The sequence below is a fragment of the Schistocerca cancellata genome, chromosome 10 (genome assembly GCF_023864275.1).
Source record: "Schistocerca cancellata isolate TAMUIC-IGC-003103 chromosome 10, iqSchCanc2.1, whole genome shotgun sequence".
Taxonomy (NCBI): Eukaryota; Metazoa; Arthropoda; class Insecta; order Orthoptera; family Acrididae; genus Schistocerca; species Schistocerca cancellata.
The window spans coordinates 51555581-51573631 of record NC_064635.1 but is presented as its reverse complement, the minus strand read 5'-3'; the positions used below and the strand labels follow the sequence as shown (position 1 = coordinate 51573631).

The following is an 18051-nucleotide window of genomic DNA, read 5'->3' as shown; positions in this document are numbered from 1 at the left end:
AGTTTCTTCAGTGTCGTCACATATGCATCAGAATTTATGGTGGTTCCACTTAGCATGATGTCCACAAGCAAGAGTCCTTCGGAATCGAAAAACACCGTAGCCATAACTTTTCCATCAAAAGGTGTGGTTCTGAATTTTTTTTCTTGGGTGAATTTGCATGTGCCACTCCATTGATTGCCTCTTCGTCTCTGGTGAAAAATGATGGAGTTATGTTTCATCACCTGTCACAATTCTTCCAAGAAATTCATCTATAACCCATCTCGTACTGTTCCAAAAGTTCGCTTCATACCGTTTTTCTTGTTTCTTTGTGAGCCACTGTCAATATCCTGGGAACCCACCTGGCACAAATCTTTTTTAACGCCAACACTTTCAGTATTCTGCAAACACTTCCTTCCCCTATCCCAACGTAGCGTGGCAATTCGTTCACTGTGATGCGTCTGTCAGCAGTCACCAATTCGTTAACTCTCTGCACATTGTCTGGAGTGTGTGCAGTACGAGGCCTGCCGCTGCGAGGACAATCCTCAATATAGCTGTGGCCACTTTTATCACGTAACCTGCTTGCCCACCGACTAACTGTACTGCGATCGACAGCAACATCTCCATACACCTTTTTAACCACTAGTGGATGTTTCCCACTGTCTCGTTTTCACAGCACAGGAATTCTATGACAGCACGTTGCTTCTGACGAACGTCAAGTGTGGCAGCCATCTTCAAGACATGCTGATGCAGCGCCACTCACGGGAACAGGTTGAACTAAGTTTGAAAACAAACGGGAAGGATGTATCTACACACTCTAAAACTTTCACACATGCAGAATGAAAACTGTATTTTTAAAAAAATAGTGTGCACTTCTTTTGGAGTGACCCTCATACAAGTCGCTGAGGACTGAAATAAATAGGAAGTGCAGGGAAGCTAAGACGAAATGGCCGCATGAAAAATGTGGAGAAATCGAAAATAATATGTCGGAAGGACAGACTCAGCATACAGGAAACGCAAAACAGTCTTCGGTGACATTAAGAGTGCAACGGGAATTCCAATGATACACGCACAGGAGAGAGCGGATATGTGGAAAGAATACATTGAAAGCCTCCATGAGGAGGAAGATTTGTATGATGTGATCGAAGAGGAAACAGGAGTGGATTTAGAAGAGATAGGGAATCCACTATTAGACTCAGAATTTAAAGGCGCTTTGTTGTTGTTGTGGTCTTCAGTCCTGAGACTGGTTTGATGCAGCTCTCCATGCTACTCTATCCTGTGCAAGCTTCTTCATCTCCCAGTACCTACTGCAACCTACATCCTTCTGAATCTGCTTAGTGTATTGATCTCTTGGTCTCCCTCTACGATTTTTACCCTCCACGCTGCCCTCCAATGCTAAATTTGTGATCCCTCGATGCCTCAGAACATGTCCTACCAACCGATCCCTTCTTCTAGTCAAGTTGTGCCACAAACTTCTCTTCTCCCCAATCCTATTCAATACCTCCTCATTAGTTACGTGATCTACCCACCTTATCTTCAGCATTCTTCTGTAGCACCACATTTCGAAAGCTTCTATTCTCTTCTTGTCCAAACTAGTTATCGTCCATGTCTCACTTCCATACATGGCTACACTCCATACAAATACTTTCAGAAACGACTTCCTGACACCTAAATCTATATTAGATGTTAACAAATTTCTCTTCTTGAGAAACGCTTTCCTTGCCATTGCCAGTCTACATTTTATATCCTCTCTACTTCGACCATCATCGGTTATTTTACTCCCTAAATAGCAAAACTCCTTTACTACTTTAAGTGTCTCATTTCCTAATCTAATTCCCTCAGCATCACCCGACTTAATTTGACTACATTCCATTATCCTCGTTTTGCTTTTGTTGATGTTCATCTTATATCCTCCTTTCAAGACACTGTCCATTCCGTTCAACTGCTCTTCCAAGTCCTTTGCTGTCTCTGATAGAATTACAATGTCATCGGCGAACCTCAAAGTTTTTACTTCTTCTCCATGAATTTTAATACCTACTCCGAATTTTTCTTTTGTTTCCTTTAGTGCTTGCTCAATATACAGATTGAATAACATCGGGGAGAGGCTACAACCCTGTCTCACTCCCTTCCCAACCACTGCTTCCCTTTCATGCCCCTCGACTCTTATAACTGCCATCTGGTTTCTGTACAAATTGTAAATAGCCTTTCGCTCCCTGTATTTTACCCCTGCCACCTTCAGAATTTGAAAGAGAGTATTCCAGTCAACATTGTCAAAAGCTTTCTCTAAGTCTACAATTCTAGAAACGTAGGTTTGCCTTTTCTTAATCTTTCTTCCAAGATAAGTCGTAAGGTCAGTATTGCCTCACGTGTTCCAACATTTCTACGGAATCCAAACTGATCTTCCCCGAGGTCGGCTTCTACCAGTTTTTCCATTCGTCTGTAAAGAATTCGCGTTAGTATTTTGCAGCTGTGACTTATTAAACTGATAGTTCGGTAACTTTCACATCTGTCAACACCTGCTTTCTTTGGGATTGGAATTATTATATTCTTCTTAAAGTCTGAGGGTATTTCGCCTGTCTCATACATCGTGCTCACCAGATGGTAGAGTTTTCTCAGGACTGGCTCTCCTGAGGCCATCAGTAGTTCTAATGGAATGTTGTCTACTCCCGGGGCCTTGTTTTGACTCAGGTCTTTCAGTGCTCTGTCAAACTCTTCACGCAGTATCTTATCTCCCATTTCATCTTCATCTACATCCTCTTCCATTTCCATAATATTGTCCTCAAGTACCTCGCCCTTGTATAAGCCCTCTATATACTCCTTCCACCTTTCTGCTTTCCCTTCTTTGCTTAGAACTGGGTTGCCATCTGAACTCTTGATATTCATACAAGTGGTTCTCTTCTCTCCAAAGGTCTCTTTAATTTTCCTGTAGGCAGTATCTATCTTACCCCTAGTGAGACAAGCCTCTACATCCTTACATTTGTCCTCTAGCCATCCCTGCTTAGCCATTTTGCACTTCCTGTCAATTTCATTTTTGAGACGTTTGTATTCCTTTTTGCCTGCTTCATTTACTGCATTTTTATATTTTCTCCTTTCATCAATTAAATTCAATATTTCTTCTGTTACCCAAGGATTTCTGTTAGCCCGCGTCTTTTTACCTACTTGATCGTCTGCTGCCTTCACCACTTCATCCCTCAGAGCTACCCATTCTTCTTCTACTGTATTTCTTTCCCCCATTCCTGTCAATTGTTCCCTAATGCTCTCCCTGAAACCCTCTACAACCTCTGGTTCTTTCAGTTTATCCAGGTCCCATCTCCTTAAATTCCCACCTTTTTGCAGTTTCTTCAGTTTCAATCTGCAGTTCATAACCAATAGATTGTGGTCAGAATCTACATCTGCCCCAGGAAATGTCTTACAATTTAAAACCTGGTTCCTAAATCTCTGTCTTACCATTATATAATCTATCTGAAACCTGTCAGTATCTCCAGGCTTCTTCCATGTATACAGCCTCCTTTCATGATTCTTGAACCAAGTGTTAGCTATGATTAAGTTATGCTCTGTGCAAAATTCTACAAGGCGGCTTCCTCTTTCATTCCTTCCCCCCAATCCATATTCACCTACTATGTTTCCTTCTCTCCCTTTTCCTACTGACGAATTCCAGTCACCCATCACTATTAAATTTTCGTCTCCCTTCACTACCTGAATAATTTCTTTTATCTCGTCATACATTTCTTCAATTTCTTCATCATCTGCAGAGCTAGTTGGCATATAAACTTGTACTACTGTAGTAGGCATGGGCTTTGTGTCTATCTTGGCCACAATAATGCGTTCACTATGCTGTTTGTAGTAGCTAACCCGCACTCCTATTTTTTTGTTCATTATTAAACCTACTCCTGCATTACCCTTATTTGATTTTGTATTTATAACCCTGTAATCACCTGACCAAAAGTCTTGCTCCTCCTTCCACCGAACTTCACTAATTCCCACTATATCTAACTTTAACCTATCCATCTCCCTTTTTAAATTTTCTAACCTACCTGCCCGATTAAGTGATCTGACATTCCACGCTCCGATCCGTAGAACGCCAGTTTTCTTTCTCCTGATAACGACGTCCTCTTGAGTAGTCCCCGCCCGGAGATCCGAATGGGGGACTATTTTACCTCCGGAGTATTTTACCCAAGAGGACGCCATCATCATTTAATCATACAGTAGAGCTGCATGTCCTCGGGAAAAATTACGGCTGTAGTTTCCCCTTGCTTTCAGCCGTTCGCAGTACCAGCACAGCAAGGCCGTTTTGGTTAATGTTACAAGGCCAGATCAGTCAATCATACAGACTGTTGCCCCTGCAACTACTGAAAAGGCTGCTGCCCCTCTTCAGGAACCACATGTTTGTCTGGCCTCTCAACAGATACCCCTCCGTTGTGGTTGCACCTACGGTACGGCCATCTGTATCGCTGAGGCACGCAAGCCTCCCCACCAACGGCAAGGTCCATGGTTCATGGGGGGAGGTAAAGGCGCTTAGGGGAACTTAAGATCAAATACGGCAGAAGGGATAGATAACATTCCCCCATAATTTCTAAAATCATTTGGGGAAGTGGCAACAAAACGACTATTCACGTTGGTGTGCAGAATGTATGAATCTGGCAACATACCATCTGACTTTCGGAAGAATGTCATGCGCACAGTTCCGAAGACTGCAAGATCTGACAAGTGCGAGAATTATCGCACAATCGACTTTACAGCTCATGCATCCAAGTTGCTGACAACAATAATATACAGAAGAATGGAAAGGAAAATTGAGGATATGCTAGATGACGATCGGTCTGGCTTTAGAAAAGGTAAAGGCACGAAAGAGGCATTTCTGATGTTGCCGTTGATAATGGAAGCAAGACTAAAGAAAAATCAAGAGACGTTCATAGGATCTGTCGACCTGAAAAAAATCTTCGACAGTAAAATGGTGTAAGGTGTTCGAAATTCTGAGAAAAATAGGGCTAAGCTATAGGGAGAGATGGGTAAAATACAATATGTACAAGAGCCAAGAGGGAATAATAAGAGTAGACCACCAAGACCGAAGTGCTCGAATTAAAAATGGTGTAATACAGGAATGTAGTCTTGCTCCCTTACTGTCCAATCTGTACATCGAAGAAGCAATGATGGAAATAAACGAAAGGTTCAGGAGTTGTATTAAAATTCAGGGAGAAAGGATGTCAATGGTACTATTCGCTGATGACATTGCTATCCTGAGTGAAAGTGAATAAGAATTACATGATCTGCGTAACGGAATAAACAATCTAATGAGTACAGAATATTGATGGGGAGTAAATAGAAGAAACACGAAAGCAATGAGAAGTAGCAGATACGAGAACAGGATTGTTGGTCACGAAGTAGATGAAGTTAAGGAATTCTGCTACCTAGGCAGTAAAATAACCAATGTCGGACGGAGCAACTAGGACATTAGAAGCAGACTAGCAAAAAGTGCAATTCTGGCCAAGAGAAGTGTGTTGGTGTCTTCCTCAATTTGAAGAAGAAATTTCCGAGAACGTACGTCTGTAGTACAGCATTGTATGCTAGTGAAACATGGACTGTGGGGGAACTGGAACAGAAGAGAATCGAAATATTTGAGATGTGGTACTACAAACGAATGTTGAAAATTAGGTGGACTGATAAGATAAGGAATGAGGAGGTTCTGCGGAGAATCGGAGAGGAAAGGAATATATGGAAAACACTGATAAGGGGAAGGGACAGGATGGTAGGACATCTGCTAAGACATGAGGGAATGACTTCCATGGTACTAGAGGGAGCTGTAGAGGGCAAAAACTGTGGAGGAAGACAGAGAGATTGGAAAACATCCATCAAATAATTGAGAACGTCGGCTGCAAGTGCTACTCTGAGATGAAGAGGATGGCACAGCAGAGGAATTCGAGGCGGGCCTCATCATACCAGTCGGAAGACTGATGACTCCTCCCAAAAAAAAGTCCGTCTGCACATGGTGTTAGTTTCTGCTGCTTGCATTAGTGCTTGCCAAGCCATACCTTGGTCAGCAATGTCGGCGGATCTCTCCCCAGTTGAGAACGTTTCGGGCATTACGAGCAAGGCCCTCCAGCAAACTCGGGTTTTGACGAACTAAGTCGCCAATTGGACAGAATTTAGCACGATATTCCTCAGGAGTGCATCCAACAATTCCATCAGTCAACGCCAAGACCTGCACTAGGGCAAGAGATATACCAATATACAGGGTGATTCAAAAAGAATACCACAATTTTAAAAATGTGTATTTAATGAAAGAAACATAATATAACCTTCTGTTGTACATCATTACAAAGAGTATTTAAAAAGGTTTTTTTTTTCACTCAAAAACAAGTTCAGAGATGTTCAATATGGCCCCCTCCAGACACTCGAGCAATATCAACCCGATACTCCAACTCGTTCCACACCCTCTGTAGCATATCAGGCGTAACAGTTTGGATAGCTGCTGTTATTTCTCGTTTCAAATCATCAATGGTGGCTGGGAGAGGTGGCCGAAACACCATATCCTTAACATACCCCCATAAGAAAAAATCGCAGGGGGTAAGATCAGGGCTTCTTGGAGGCCAGTGATGAAGTGCTCTGTCACGGGCTGCCTGGCGGCCGATCCATCGCCTCGGGTAGTTGACGTTCAGGTTTCATAACTAACCTTTTTCGTAGGACTCTCCATAAAGTTGATTGTGGAATTTGCAGCTCTCTGCTAGCTCTGCGAGTCGATTTTCCTGGGCTGCGAACAAATGCTTGCTGGATGCGTGCTACATTTTCATCACTCGTTCTCGGCCGTCCAGAACTTTTCCCTTTGCACAAACACCCATTCTCTGTAAACTATTTATACCAACGTTTAATACACCACCTATCAGGAGGTTTAACACCATACTTCGTTCGAAATGCACGCTGAACAACTGTCGTCGATTCACTTCTGCCGTACTCAATAACACAAAAAGCTTTCTGTTGAGCGGTCGCCATCTTAGCATCAACTGACGCTGACGCCTAGTCAACAGCGACTCAAGCGAACAAATGTACAACTAAATGAAACTTTATAGCTCCCTTAATTCGCCGACAGATAGTGCTTAGCTCTGCCTTTTGTCGTTGCAGAGTTTTAAATTCCTAAAGTTGTGGTATTCTTTTTGAATCACCCTGTATTATTGACTTGTTCAATTTGTGAAGCTGTCTCTTGAATAAATCATCCATTTTTTCTGAAATTCTTATAATTTGTTCGTCTGTATAAGTGCGTCGGCAATGGCCTTGCTGCAGTGTATACACCGGTTCCCGTGAGATAACCGAAGTTCAGCGCTGTTGGGTGTGGCCGGCACTTGGATGGGTGACCATCCAGCTGCCATGCGCTGTTGTCATTTCTCGTGGTGCACTCAGCCTCGTGATGCCAATTGAGGAGCTACTCGACCGAATAGTAGCGGCTTCGGTCAAGAATACCATCATAACGACCAGGAGAGTGGTGTGGTGACCCCATGCCCCTGCTATCCGCATCCTCCTCTAAGGATGACACGGCGGTCGGATGGTCTCGGTAGGCCACTCGTGGCCTGCAGACAGAGTGCTTTTTTTGCTTTTTTTTAGAGTATATGTACATCACATCTACCGATTTCCGTCCCATTTGCATAATTTCTTCGCGTCGTATCTTTTTTTTTTTTTTTTTTTTTTTTTGTCATAGCTGCATGTTTTGATGCGTGGAATGAGAAAATGTAACTGAAACCACAAAATGTAATTGTATGCCAAACAAAACCATTGTTTTTACAATCGTAGGAACACAACAAACATTTCATAAAGCATGGTATGTTTTCTAGCACGGCAGCTTCAACCATTAAGCAGGACTAGGCGGCCGTTTAGGGCGGCAAAATTTTAGGGGAGGCGAATGGCGGAGAAATTAATTTAAAATCAAACTGCGAAAAAATTGAGCAAATGAGCAGAAAAAATGAAACAGAGGAAGAATTAAAACACCAAATTGTTTTCAAAAGCGTACGAGACACTTACTTAACAAGGCTTTACTTACTTTGACAAAAGCGTGTCCTGAGAAAAATGAAATTTATTCCTCATTCTACAAATATTTCAATTGAACAAAAAAAAAAACACATAATAACGCCACAATCGTCCATAAGCTACGACATGTCTCCCGGCATTATTTCTAAATTTAAGAAAAATTTCATTCACACCAGAAAATAATTTCACACTTCTATTATTCAATTTTGTGCAATTAAATAAAATAAGTAATTGAGGCCAAATTTGTTTGCACTGGTGTATTCAGTTTTAGGCTAAAATGTTCAGCATATTTTACCTATTTATTATGAGAAATTTCAAAAATTGAGGGAAAATAAATAAGAAATTGAGGACATTTGTTGTCCTCAATCAGTTTTAAAGAAATTGAGGACAAAGCATGAAAATGAAGACGTCATATTAGTTTAATGGAGATTTGCATTGTTGTGCCGTTTGATGTTGGTTATGTATGAGCGGGGAGGGGACGATAGCGGCGTAGTAGAAAAGACGGGGTGTAACTTTTTTAACTTTTGGCTAGGGTAACAAAACACCTAGCAACTGTCCTGTTTCCTAATTAAATTCGCTTCGAAAACATTGATTCCGGCGTGTTGTGACGATAACGGATGACGACGTATTGCATAAGTGGTGCAACGTGCGGAAAGGCCGAATTTGACAGGAGCGATATGAGTGCGCAGCTGTGACGACATCTCGCGGAGGCCGTTATCGATGTTCCGCTTCGCATCTTCTTCCGCCGTGGCGCTATGCTGCAGGCGACCTTTAAGATAATAACTGTGTGATGTCTCAGCGTGACTTAGCGAGTTGTGCTTCACTCGAGCTTCGTCGTGAAGAATCAGAGCGGAAGACGAAGTCGTGATAAAGGGACGAGAGTGGGAGTCCAGAGATAAAGCGAGTGGGGATTACAGTGCGCTCAGCTCCGGACGAGCGAAGATGTTTTTTCGACCGCCCGTGAAATGCTGTTATTCGCAGTATTACGTCGACATTTTACTTTTAGCGGAATCTACGCTATATGCCATAATTTGCCCTTCGAATCTTCACGTAGCATAAAGTTACATCGTCCATCATCGACTGTGGTTTGCAAACTGCGACTGCTCCTAACTTAAAAGAAAAATTAAGACAGTAATCCGTGTCTGTCACTTTTATTCTCTCCTAGGACACTTTTCAAGCGCCTACGCTCTCATCTGCACATGGATCAGGAGATTACGCCACGTTTTTGTTTGTTGGATGCAGCCAGTAGTCTGTTTTGAACGTCATTTCCCTGTAAATAATGAGTAATTTGCACGTGCTATCGTATTATGGCACTGGAATTACAAAAAAATGTGTGTGAATTCCTAAGGGACCAAATGCTGAGGTCATCCGTCCCTACACTTACATACCACTTAAGCTAAAGGACTACACACACACCCATGCCCGAGGGAGAATTCGAATCTCCTTTGGGGGGGGGGGGGGGGGAGAGGAAGAGCCACGCGAACCGTGACAAGACGCCTCTAACCACGGGGCCACCCCGCGCGGCACTGGAATTACACATTTTAAATAATGTTTCAGCAGAAAGAACTCTAAGGCTCGTTGTAAACATACATTTTCAACTTCACATGGCATACAAACAACAAAATGAGCAGTCCAGAGATTTTATGGATGTAGTACCCTAAAAGTCAAAGTGCGTTTACACCTCACATTGCAAGTGGAAGAAACAGGATGGAACAGGTACAGCTGCAGATATTTCTGTAGGCGGTGTCTTAATATGTACACACATCAGTTGTTGCAGCGGTTGCTCATTAGTTATGTCATCTACCCATCTAATCGTCAACATTCTTCTGTAGCACCACATTTCGAAAGCTTCTATTCTCTTCTTGTCCAAACTATTTATCTTCCACGTTTCACTTCCATACATGTCTGCACTCCATACAAATACTTTCAGAAACGACTTCCTGACACTTAAATCTATACTCGATGTTAACAAATTCCTCTTCTTCAGAAACCCTTTCCTTGCCATTGCCAGTCTACATTTTATATCCTCTCTACTTCGACCATCATCAGTTATTTTGCTCCCCAAATAGCAAAACTCCTTTACTACTTTACGTGTCTCATTTCCTAATCTAATTCCCGCAGCATCACCAGACTTAATTCGACTACATTCCATTATCCTCGTTTTGCTTTTGTTGATGTTCATCTTATATCCTCCTTTCAAGACACTACCCATTCCGTTCAACTGCTCTTCCAAGTCCTTTGCTTTCTCTGACAGAATTACAATGTCATCGGCGAACCTCAAAGTTTTTATTTCTTCTCCATGGATTTTAATACCTACTCCGAACTTTTCTTTTGTTTCTTTTATTGCTTGCTCAATATACAGATTAAATAACATCAGGGATAGGTTACAACACTGTCTCACTCCCATCCCAACCACTGCTTCCCTTTCGTGTCCCTCGACTCTTATAACTGCCATCTGGTTTCTGTACAAATTGTAAATAGCCTTTCGCTCCCTGTATTTTACCCCTGCCACCTTCAGAATTTGAAAGAGAGTATTCCAGTCGTCATTGTCAAAAGCTTTCTCTAAGTCTACAAATGCTAGAAACGTAGGTTTGCCTTTACTTAATCTTTCTTCTATGGTGAGTCGTAAGGTCAGTATTGCCTCACCTGTTCCAACATTTCTACGGAATCCAAACTGTTCTTCCCCGAGGTCCGCTTCTACCAGTTTTTCCATTCGCCTGAAAAGAATTTGAGACATTTATACCAAATAAATTAACAAACGACGGAGCTGATCCTCCTTGGCATACAAAACGGCTCAGAACACTGCTGCAGAAACAACGGAAAAAAACATGCCAAATTTAAACAGACACAAAATCTCCAAGATTGGCGATCTTTTACAGAAGCTCGAAATTTAGTGCGAGATGCTTATAATAGTTTCCACAAAGAAACTTTGTCTCGAAGCCTGGCAGAAAATCCAAAGAGTTTCAGGTGGTATGTGAAATATCCCAGCGGCACGACAGAATCGATGCCTTCTCTGCGCGGTAGCAGTGGAAATCCCGCAGACGACAGTGCTGCCAAAGCGGAGTTACTAACACAGCAAAGAAGACGAAGTAAATATTCCAGAATTCGAATCAAGGACAGCTGCCAACATTAGTAACGTTGAAGTAAATATCCTCGGAGTGGTGAAGCAACTTAAATCACTTAACAAAAGCAAGTCTTCCAGTCCAGCTGTATACTAGTTAGGTTCCTTTCAGAGTATGCTCATACAATAGCTCCATACTTAACAGTCAAATACAACACTTCACGCGACGAAAGATCCGTAACCAAAGAGTGGAAAGTTGCACAGGTCACATCAAAATTCAACAAGGGTAATAGTAGTAATCCGCTAAATTACAGGACCATATCATTAATGTCGATAAGCAGCAGGATTTTTGAAGATACGAGGGCAGTTCAATAAGTAATGCTACACATTATTTTTCTGAAACAGGGGTTGTTTTATTCAGCATTGAAATACACCAGGTTATTCCCCAATCTTTTAGCTACACAACACTATTTTTCAACGTAATCTCCAATCAATGCTACGGCCTTACGCCACCTTGAAATGAGGGCCTGTATGCCTGCACGGTACCATTCCACTGGTCGATGTCGGAGCCAACGTCGTACTGCATCAATAACTTCTTCATCATCCGCGTAGTGCCTCCCACGGATTGCGTCCTTCATTGGGCCAAACGTATGGAAATCCGACGGTGCGAGATCGGGCTGTAGGGTGCACGAGGAAGAACAGTCCACTGAAGTTTTGTGAGCTCCTCTCGGGTGCAAAGACTTGTGTGAGGTCTTGCGTTGTCATGAAGAAGGAGAAGTTCGTTCAGATTTTTGTGCCTACGAACACGCTGAAGTCGTTTCTTCAATTTCTGAAGAGTAGCACAATACACTTCAGAGTTGATCGTTTGACCACGGGGAAGGACATCGAACAGAATAACCCCTTCAGCGTCCCAGAAGACTGTAACCGTGACTTTACCGGCTGAGGGTATGGCTTTAAACTTTTTCTTGGTAGGGGAGTGGGTGTGGCGCCACTCCATTGATTGCCGTTTTGTTTCAGGTTCGAAGTGATGAACCCATGTTTCATCGCCTGTAACAATCTTTGACAAGAAATTGTCACCCTCAGCCACATGACGAGCAAGCAATTCCACACAGATGGTTCTCCTTTGCTCTTTATGGTGTTCGGTTAGACAACGAGGGACCCAACGGGAACAAACCTTTGAATATCCCAACTGGTGAACAATTGTGACAGCATTACCAACAGAGATGTCAAGTTGAGCACTGAGTTGTTTGGATTATCCATGAAGATGTAGATACAGATGTAAAATGCGAATTACATTTGTTTTCTTTAAAAAGCTGTGAGTTCTCACATTTCAGCACACACTCTTAGGATTGGTCGCACGAGTGTTTTTATGCAATCTGCTTTGTAGACTGATCATATTATCCTATTTTTATATCAGTGAAGTGAAGCCTATCGCATGCCTTACCTAAGACCGGGCCTATGCGATCGTTCCATTTACCCCAAGAGATTGTTACACGCAGGTATTTGTTTGGGCCGAACGATTCGGACTGTGACTCACTTACATTGTCAGAAGCTACCAAGTTTTTTCGTTTCCGGAATTGCGCAGTTTTATATATCTGAACATTTAAAGCAAGTTGCGAATATTTACACCGCTTGGAAATTTCATCAGTATCTGTCTGAACATTTGCCCCCTTTTTTCGGAAAGTACTTCATTAAAAATAGCTGCACCGTCTGTGAATCGCCTGAGATTATTATTAATATTGGCTGCTAGGTCGTTAATATATAACGTGAACACAATTAATCGATTTCGACAATCCTATTGCGAATTCGAAAAACGAGTGAAGTGTTTTGACGATGACAATGGCAATACCCAAAGAGAAGCGGTGGCATAGCTTCAGTAGCAATCACTGTTTTAGTTGGCAAATTCAACGAAGAAAGAAATCAACAGATTTAGGTGCGTAGCGGCTAAAAAAAAAGCAGGTATCCTCGTTGAAGAAGCGAAGTCTTTTTGTATTAAACGACCTTTGATTCGCCTTAATAGGAGAAAATTGTGTGAAATACATAGCACTTTGTCGAGATTGTTTTATTATTTCGTCATAAACAGTTTTTGGTTTTATTTGTTAGCCGTAAATAGCTTTTCGTATTGAGCGTTTACTACTGTCATTTACAAGTCACGGTGGAGAGTTAACAAACTGAAGAAAACGTGAAAGCATTTAGTGAAGATGCATTTGTTGGCCATTTGCGATGATCCGGCTATAAAGAACGTAAATACTTGTTATGCCATCTACTGGAACGCGAGACGAAACAGTTCCGCTCTTAATGACGTGTGTTTGTTTACCATCGTTGGGGACCACGGTAGTAATTTACTTTCTGAACGAAATTGCCGTCATTTGACTGTAAGTTCTTTATTATTCTCTTATTTCGCACTATCTCGATTTCGATTTTATAATCATTGTCAAGCGTAAAAGTGAAAACTGAAACAAAAAATATGTGACTCATGTAGTGTATGTGGTAACATAAAATCAGTACAGAGCATGAAATATACGACTTGTCTGAGTGGCAGTCGTTGTCGAAACATTACAAGACGTATGCGGTCATAGACATTTTGAGCCGTAGCATCATTAGACCAGAGTGCAATAAAAACAAGAAAAGAAAAAAGTATGAGATTTAACATTACGCACCCTTTAAGTCTTCGTTCTTGTGGTCACACAATTTAACATCTTTAACGTGGTGAATTTTGTGTAACTTCGTACTAAATGCTTGAGTTGGAAATTTGGAAAAAGAAACATGTTGTATTATAAATATTTGTGAAAACATTGTCAGTGAACCATGAAAGAAATACATAAACTGCAAAAAGTTTTCGTTTTTCACAAAACAACGCTATTTTCTCGATATTCTGATAAGTTTTGTAATTTTCAATCATAATGTTCACATTATATAAAAAAGAGACGTGATAAGTATAATTTTATACTTTTGTAATTGTACTTGTATTGTTTGCTTACACGTATTAGTTAGGGCAAAGATGTTCATTCCCTGCCTTTTTCATTACTGGAGTACCTTCCACTTGTTGGAACAATGTCATGTAAACAGAAGAATTTAGAACATGTACCGCAGCGAAGTTTAGTGTTTGTATCTTTGGATCTAGGAAATACGACACACCTGCTTTGTGCTAGTGTTTTTTTTTTTGGGTGGGGGGCTGTTTGATTGGTATTTGTGTTAAATTTCTTTTTCAATCTCGGCTGAATGCTTAAGATTCCTTACACCGTGGAAATTTCATACCTAATAACTTTTCTGAGATGATAACGGTTGGAGACTACTTGCTGAACAGAGTTATGAAGAATCAACTCGTAGACTACATATAACACAACCGGTATTACACTTTCAACTCATCATATCTGTGATAACACAGACGCTCCACTACTGTCGTGAGGTTTGATAAACCCAAGCGACGAAAAACGTGCCTGTTTTTCTTCACAAAAGAAGCTAAACGCAGAGTAACAACAGTAAGGCCATCTGCAGCTTGTGAAAGTGTGCTAGAAAAGTGTTGATGCACAAATTATTCTCAATTTCATTGCAACGTTGAGTAATTCATTGACCTGTGTGTGTGAAAACCAAGCACACTAATCAAGGGTTAACGCTATGTGCTGTTCCAGTGATGACCAGTACAGTGCCGCGTCGGGCATGAGCCATGTCCAAAACACAAACTAAAATTAACATTCGTCTATGCCGTAACAGAGACTGTTACTCACTGTGTGAGCTAAATGACCTATGCAGTGGCGACGCCACAGCAAGGAAGGGGGACAAGTTGTTTATTTTTAAAAGACGCGCTGATACAGTGCCAAGAGACAAAGTCGCTGTGATCTAAACAAACACTCCCGCTTTTGATAGGACTGCGTCCTCTGTCGCACTACCGCCTACGATTCACGCTGTGGAAGACGCACCGGCAATTAGCACTTGGTTAGCACGCCGATGCTTCGGCGCTCCGCCGCTAACAATCTCTGACGTTGCCCTGGTCGGTCAAACCACGGCGCAGTAGCGAGCTAGCGCAACACGCTGACGCATTCCTCTTGCGTCGTGCTGTACCCGCCCTCCCGCCCCCTTCCCCCAATCCGTTCCATCGCTTCCGACCTTCTCTCTCCGTCTCTCTCTCTCTCCCTCTTCATCCGTCCGTTCCTCTCCCTTCTCCGCAGCAGTTCCCTCCCCTCCCCTCAGCGCCCGTGTAAACGCGCACACATACACGTACAGAGGAATTTGTGCTGGTTGCAGTACCTCCCCTCCCTACCCCCGCTCCGATCTACCGAACGCCCTGCAGCTCTCGGCGCCGGCGCCTGTGACGTCACAGGGCGGCGGGGACCCTACGTCACGGCGCTTCAGCCAATCGCAGCGCCACTAGGAGCTGCCGTTATATAAACGCCATCTGAGCGGTGGGGCGGCTTCATTCCAGGTTGTGATTGCGCGCTGAGAAGACGTTAACCCAGTGGCAACGTTCACGAGACACTGCAAGCGCGATAGCATTCCGAAGCTGACTGTTTAGTTTCTTTTTCTGTTTTCCTCCCGCCGGTGCCTCAGTGAGTGTTCTTTTCTACCTCTCGCGTGACTGAGTAGTGTTTCGACTGCTGTGAACTGACCTAATTCTGTGGTACTTTGGGAAGTTCGTTTCTGCTGCGACCTGAGAGTGATTCGACAGCAGTCAGGAGTGTGTGCATGCGTCGAGCTGTAACGAGATTAACATTGACATACTCGGTTCTGCCAGCCGGGGCGACGTATTCGGAGCGAGCCGTGCAGCACTGAGACGAAAGCAACAACGGAGCTCAAAGTGAGAAGCGACACTTTTTCCGCCGCCGACAGACTTTCTATCGACTCGGACTGCCCGCGTTCGGCCGCTCATCGACTTGCCAGCGCACCACTCGCCACATCGACCGGCAGCCAAGGCGCTTTATTTATAAACACTCGATCGGCCAGCGCCGCATCAGAAGTGGCTAACCGGCAGCGGCGCCATCTCGAGACCGTAGCAACGTTTCGAGGAAGTGAGTTTGGAGCTCGGCCGTCACCCCTGCGTCCAGGCTGCAGGAGTAGTCACTACCGCACGAGACTGTCGTTACACACCTAGGTGTCCAATTTGTGGAGAGGAGAGTGACTGGTCCAGTTTTGGAAGCAGTTGAAGGTGAGTGTATTGGAGTGTTTGAAAGCTTTTCACGTGGGACTGTCCAGTAGCAGACCGGAGCCATGGCGTTTATGATGCCCGTGGTGAAGAACGACTGGGACATTTACAAGACAGGAAGGTCGAGGCGGAGTTCGGAGTGTTCCAACCCCCAGTCGTGCCCCCGCTCGAGGAAGGTCAGCGAGTGCAGCAAGTCTGAAGGCCCCAGCCTGTCGACGTCCCCAGGGAGCGACTTTGTGGTGGGTGGAGTGGCCTCTCCCGGTCACCACAGGGCTTCGGTGCCGGTCGCCATGTCCTCCATGAGCCGGCAGTTCTCCAGCAGGGCGTCGTCCAGGGCGTCCCTCCAGTCGCCGTGCAAGTCCGCCTCCTGTTCGCCCCCGAAGGCGGCGAGCCTGCACGCCGGGGGCGGGGGCCACCACGGGGGCGGCGGTCACCACCACCAGTCGTCGGCGCCGGCGGCGTCCAGCTCCGCCTCGCAGAGCTCGCTCAACAAGTTCCACTCGCGGCTGGTGGACAAGCTGAAGCGGTCGGTGCTGCGCAAGGAGAGCACCGTGACGCCGCCCCCGGCGGGGGCGGTCGCCGCCTCCTGAGGCGAGGAGACGGCGGAGGACGCGCTCGCCCTGGCGGCGGCAGTTTCTTCGTCGGCGTCCTCCACGGTCTCGGTCCCGTCCCCCGGGGGTGGCGCCGGCACTGCCCCCGGGGGCGGCGGCGTGCCCATACCGGGGGCGGGCGGGCGCCGCCACGGCCAGCAGCGCGTCGCCAGGTCGTTCCCCGGCACGGGGCCGTCGTGGGGTGGAGGACGCTACTAACTGGCGCCGCTCGCGGAGGAGCCCGGGGGCGGCGGGGACGCTGCCTTCCGCCCCCGCGACCGCCCCCGCAGCCTCCATCGCCGGTGACGACGGCGGTGCGGACGGCGCCAGCCTCTGCAGCGCAGGTTCGCCAGAAATGCAACGCAACCCTCTGGGGGTCAACCGCTGACGCAGCTGTCTCCAAATGGTGCACCGCCACTTGCTCCAGCTTAAGAGGTCTGCATGTCACATCTGCTGTATCGTATTATTCAGTTCCACAACTGCTCCTCAAGCGATTTCAAAAGTACGTTACTGTATCTAAACCTTTAAGCTTTCATAGGCATGAATGTAAATACATAGGCTTCCAGAGCCTTTGTAGTCCCATTAAAATCCTTCTCAATATACTGCCACATCATGTTACAAAATACATGAAATGCTAAAATACTTAAAGGCCGACGTTTCAGCTGTGTTGCAAGTACCTTCCTCCAACATATCCTTTGAGGAAGACCACTGCAACATTATTGAAACGTCAGCTTTTTGGTGTTTAAGCATTTTATAAAATGGTGTAACAGTACACACAGACGGAATTCAATGAGATTCGTAGGTTCTGGCTACCAAAACCAAAGTTTTCATGCCTATATGGTCACATAGTTCTTCAATGTTATATGCTCAAAACTTTCACTCATAATATTAAGACCTTTCTTATGAGTGATTCCAGTAGTGACTGGAGTATCTTACTTTTATTACAGTCACAGCTTCCTTTCTACTCATTCTCAGCTACTTCCAAATTGAACATGGCTGGTATTGATGATCAAATAGAGATGCTGTAACAATATATATACGAAAACGAATGCAATTACTCAAAAGTGGTAATACTGTATATGTTATAAGGATGTTGTGACTGTCTTGAAAGTCATTTTATGAATCTTGATGCATTGGGAAATGATGTGACCATACAGCTGAGAAGATCTGCTTGTGACTAAAAGATTATCATCTTTTCTAAAAACCTTTGCAGTATGCCTGTTTCGAAATTTCATTTAATTATAAAAAGTTCACAACATCAGCACAGCACT

General features: G+C 44.1%; 1 protein-coding gene across 1 annotated transcript; it reads left to right on the top strand.

Moving 5' to 3' along the window:
- The first annotated feature begins 15479 nt into the window (after nt 1-15479).
- Nucleotides 15480-16890, top strand: LOC126106319 (uncharacterized). Its single transcript, XM_049912554.1, has one exon. It carries the CDS (start codon nt 16256-16258, stop codon nt 16778-16780), a length of 525 nt encoding a protein of 174 aa, XP_049768511.1. The 5' UTR covers nt 15480-16255; the 3' UTR covers nt 16781-16890.
- The last annotated feature ends 1161 nt before the right edge of the window (nt 16891-18051 follow it).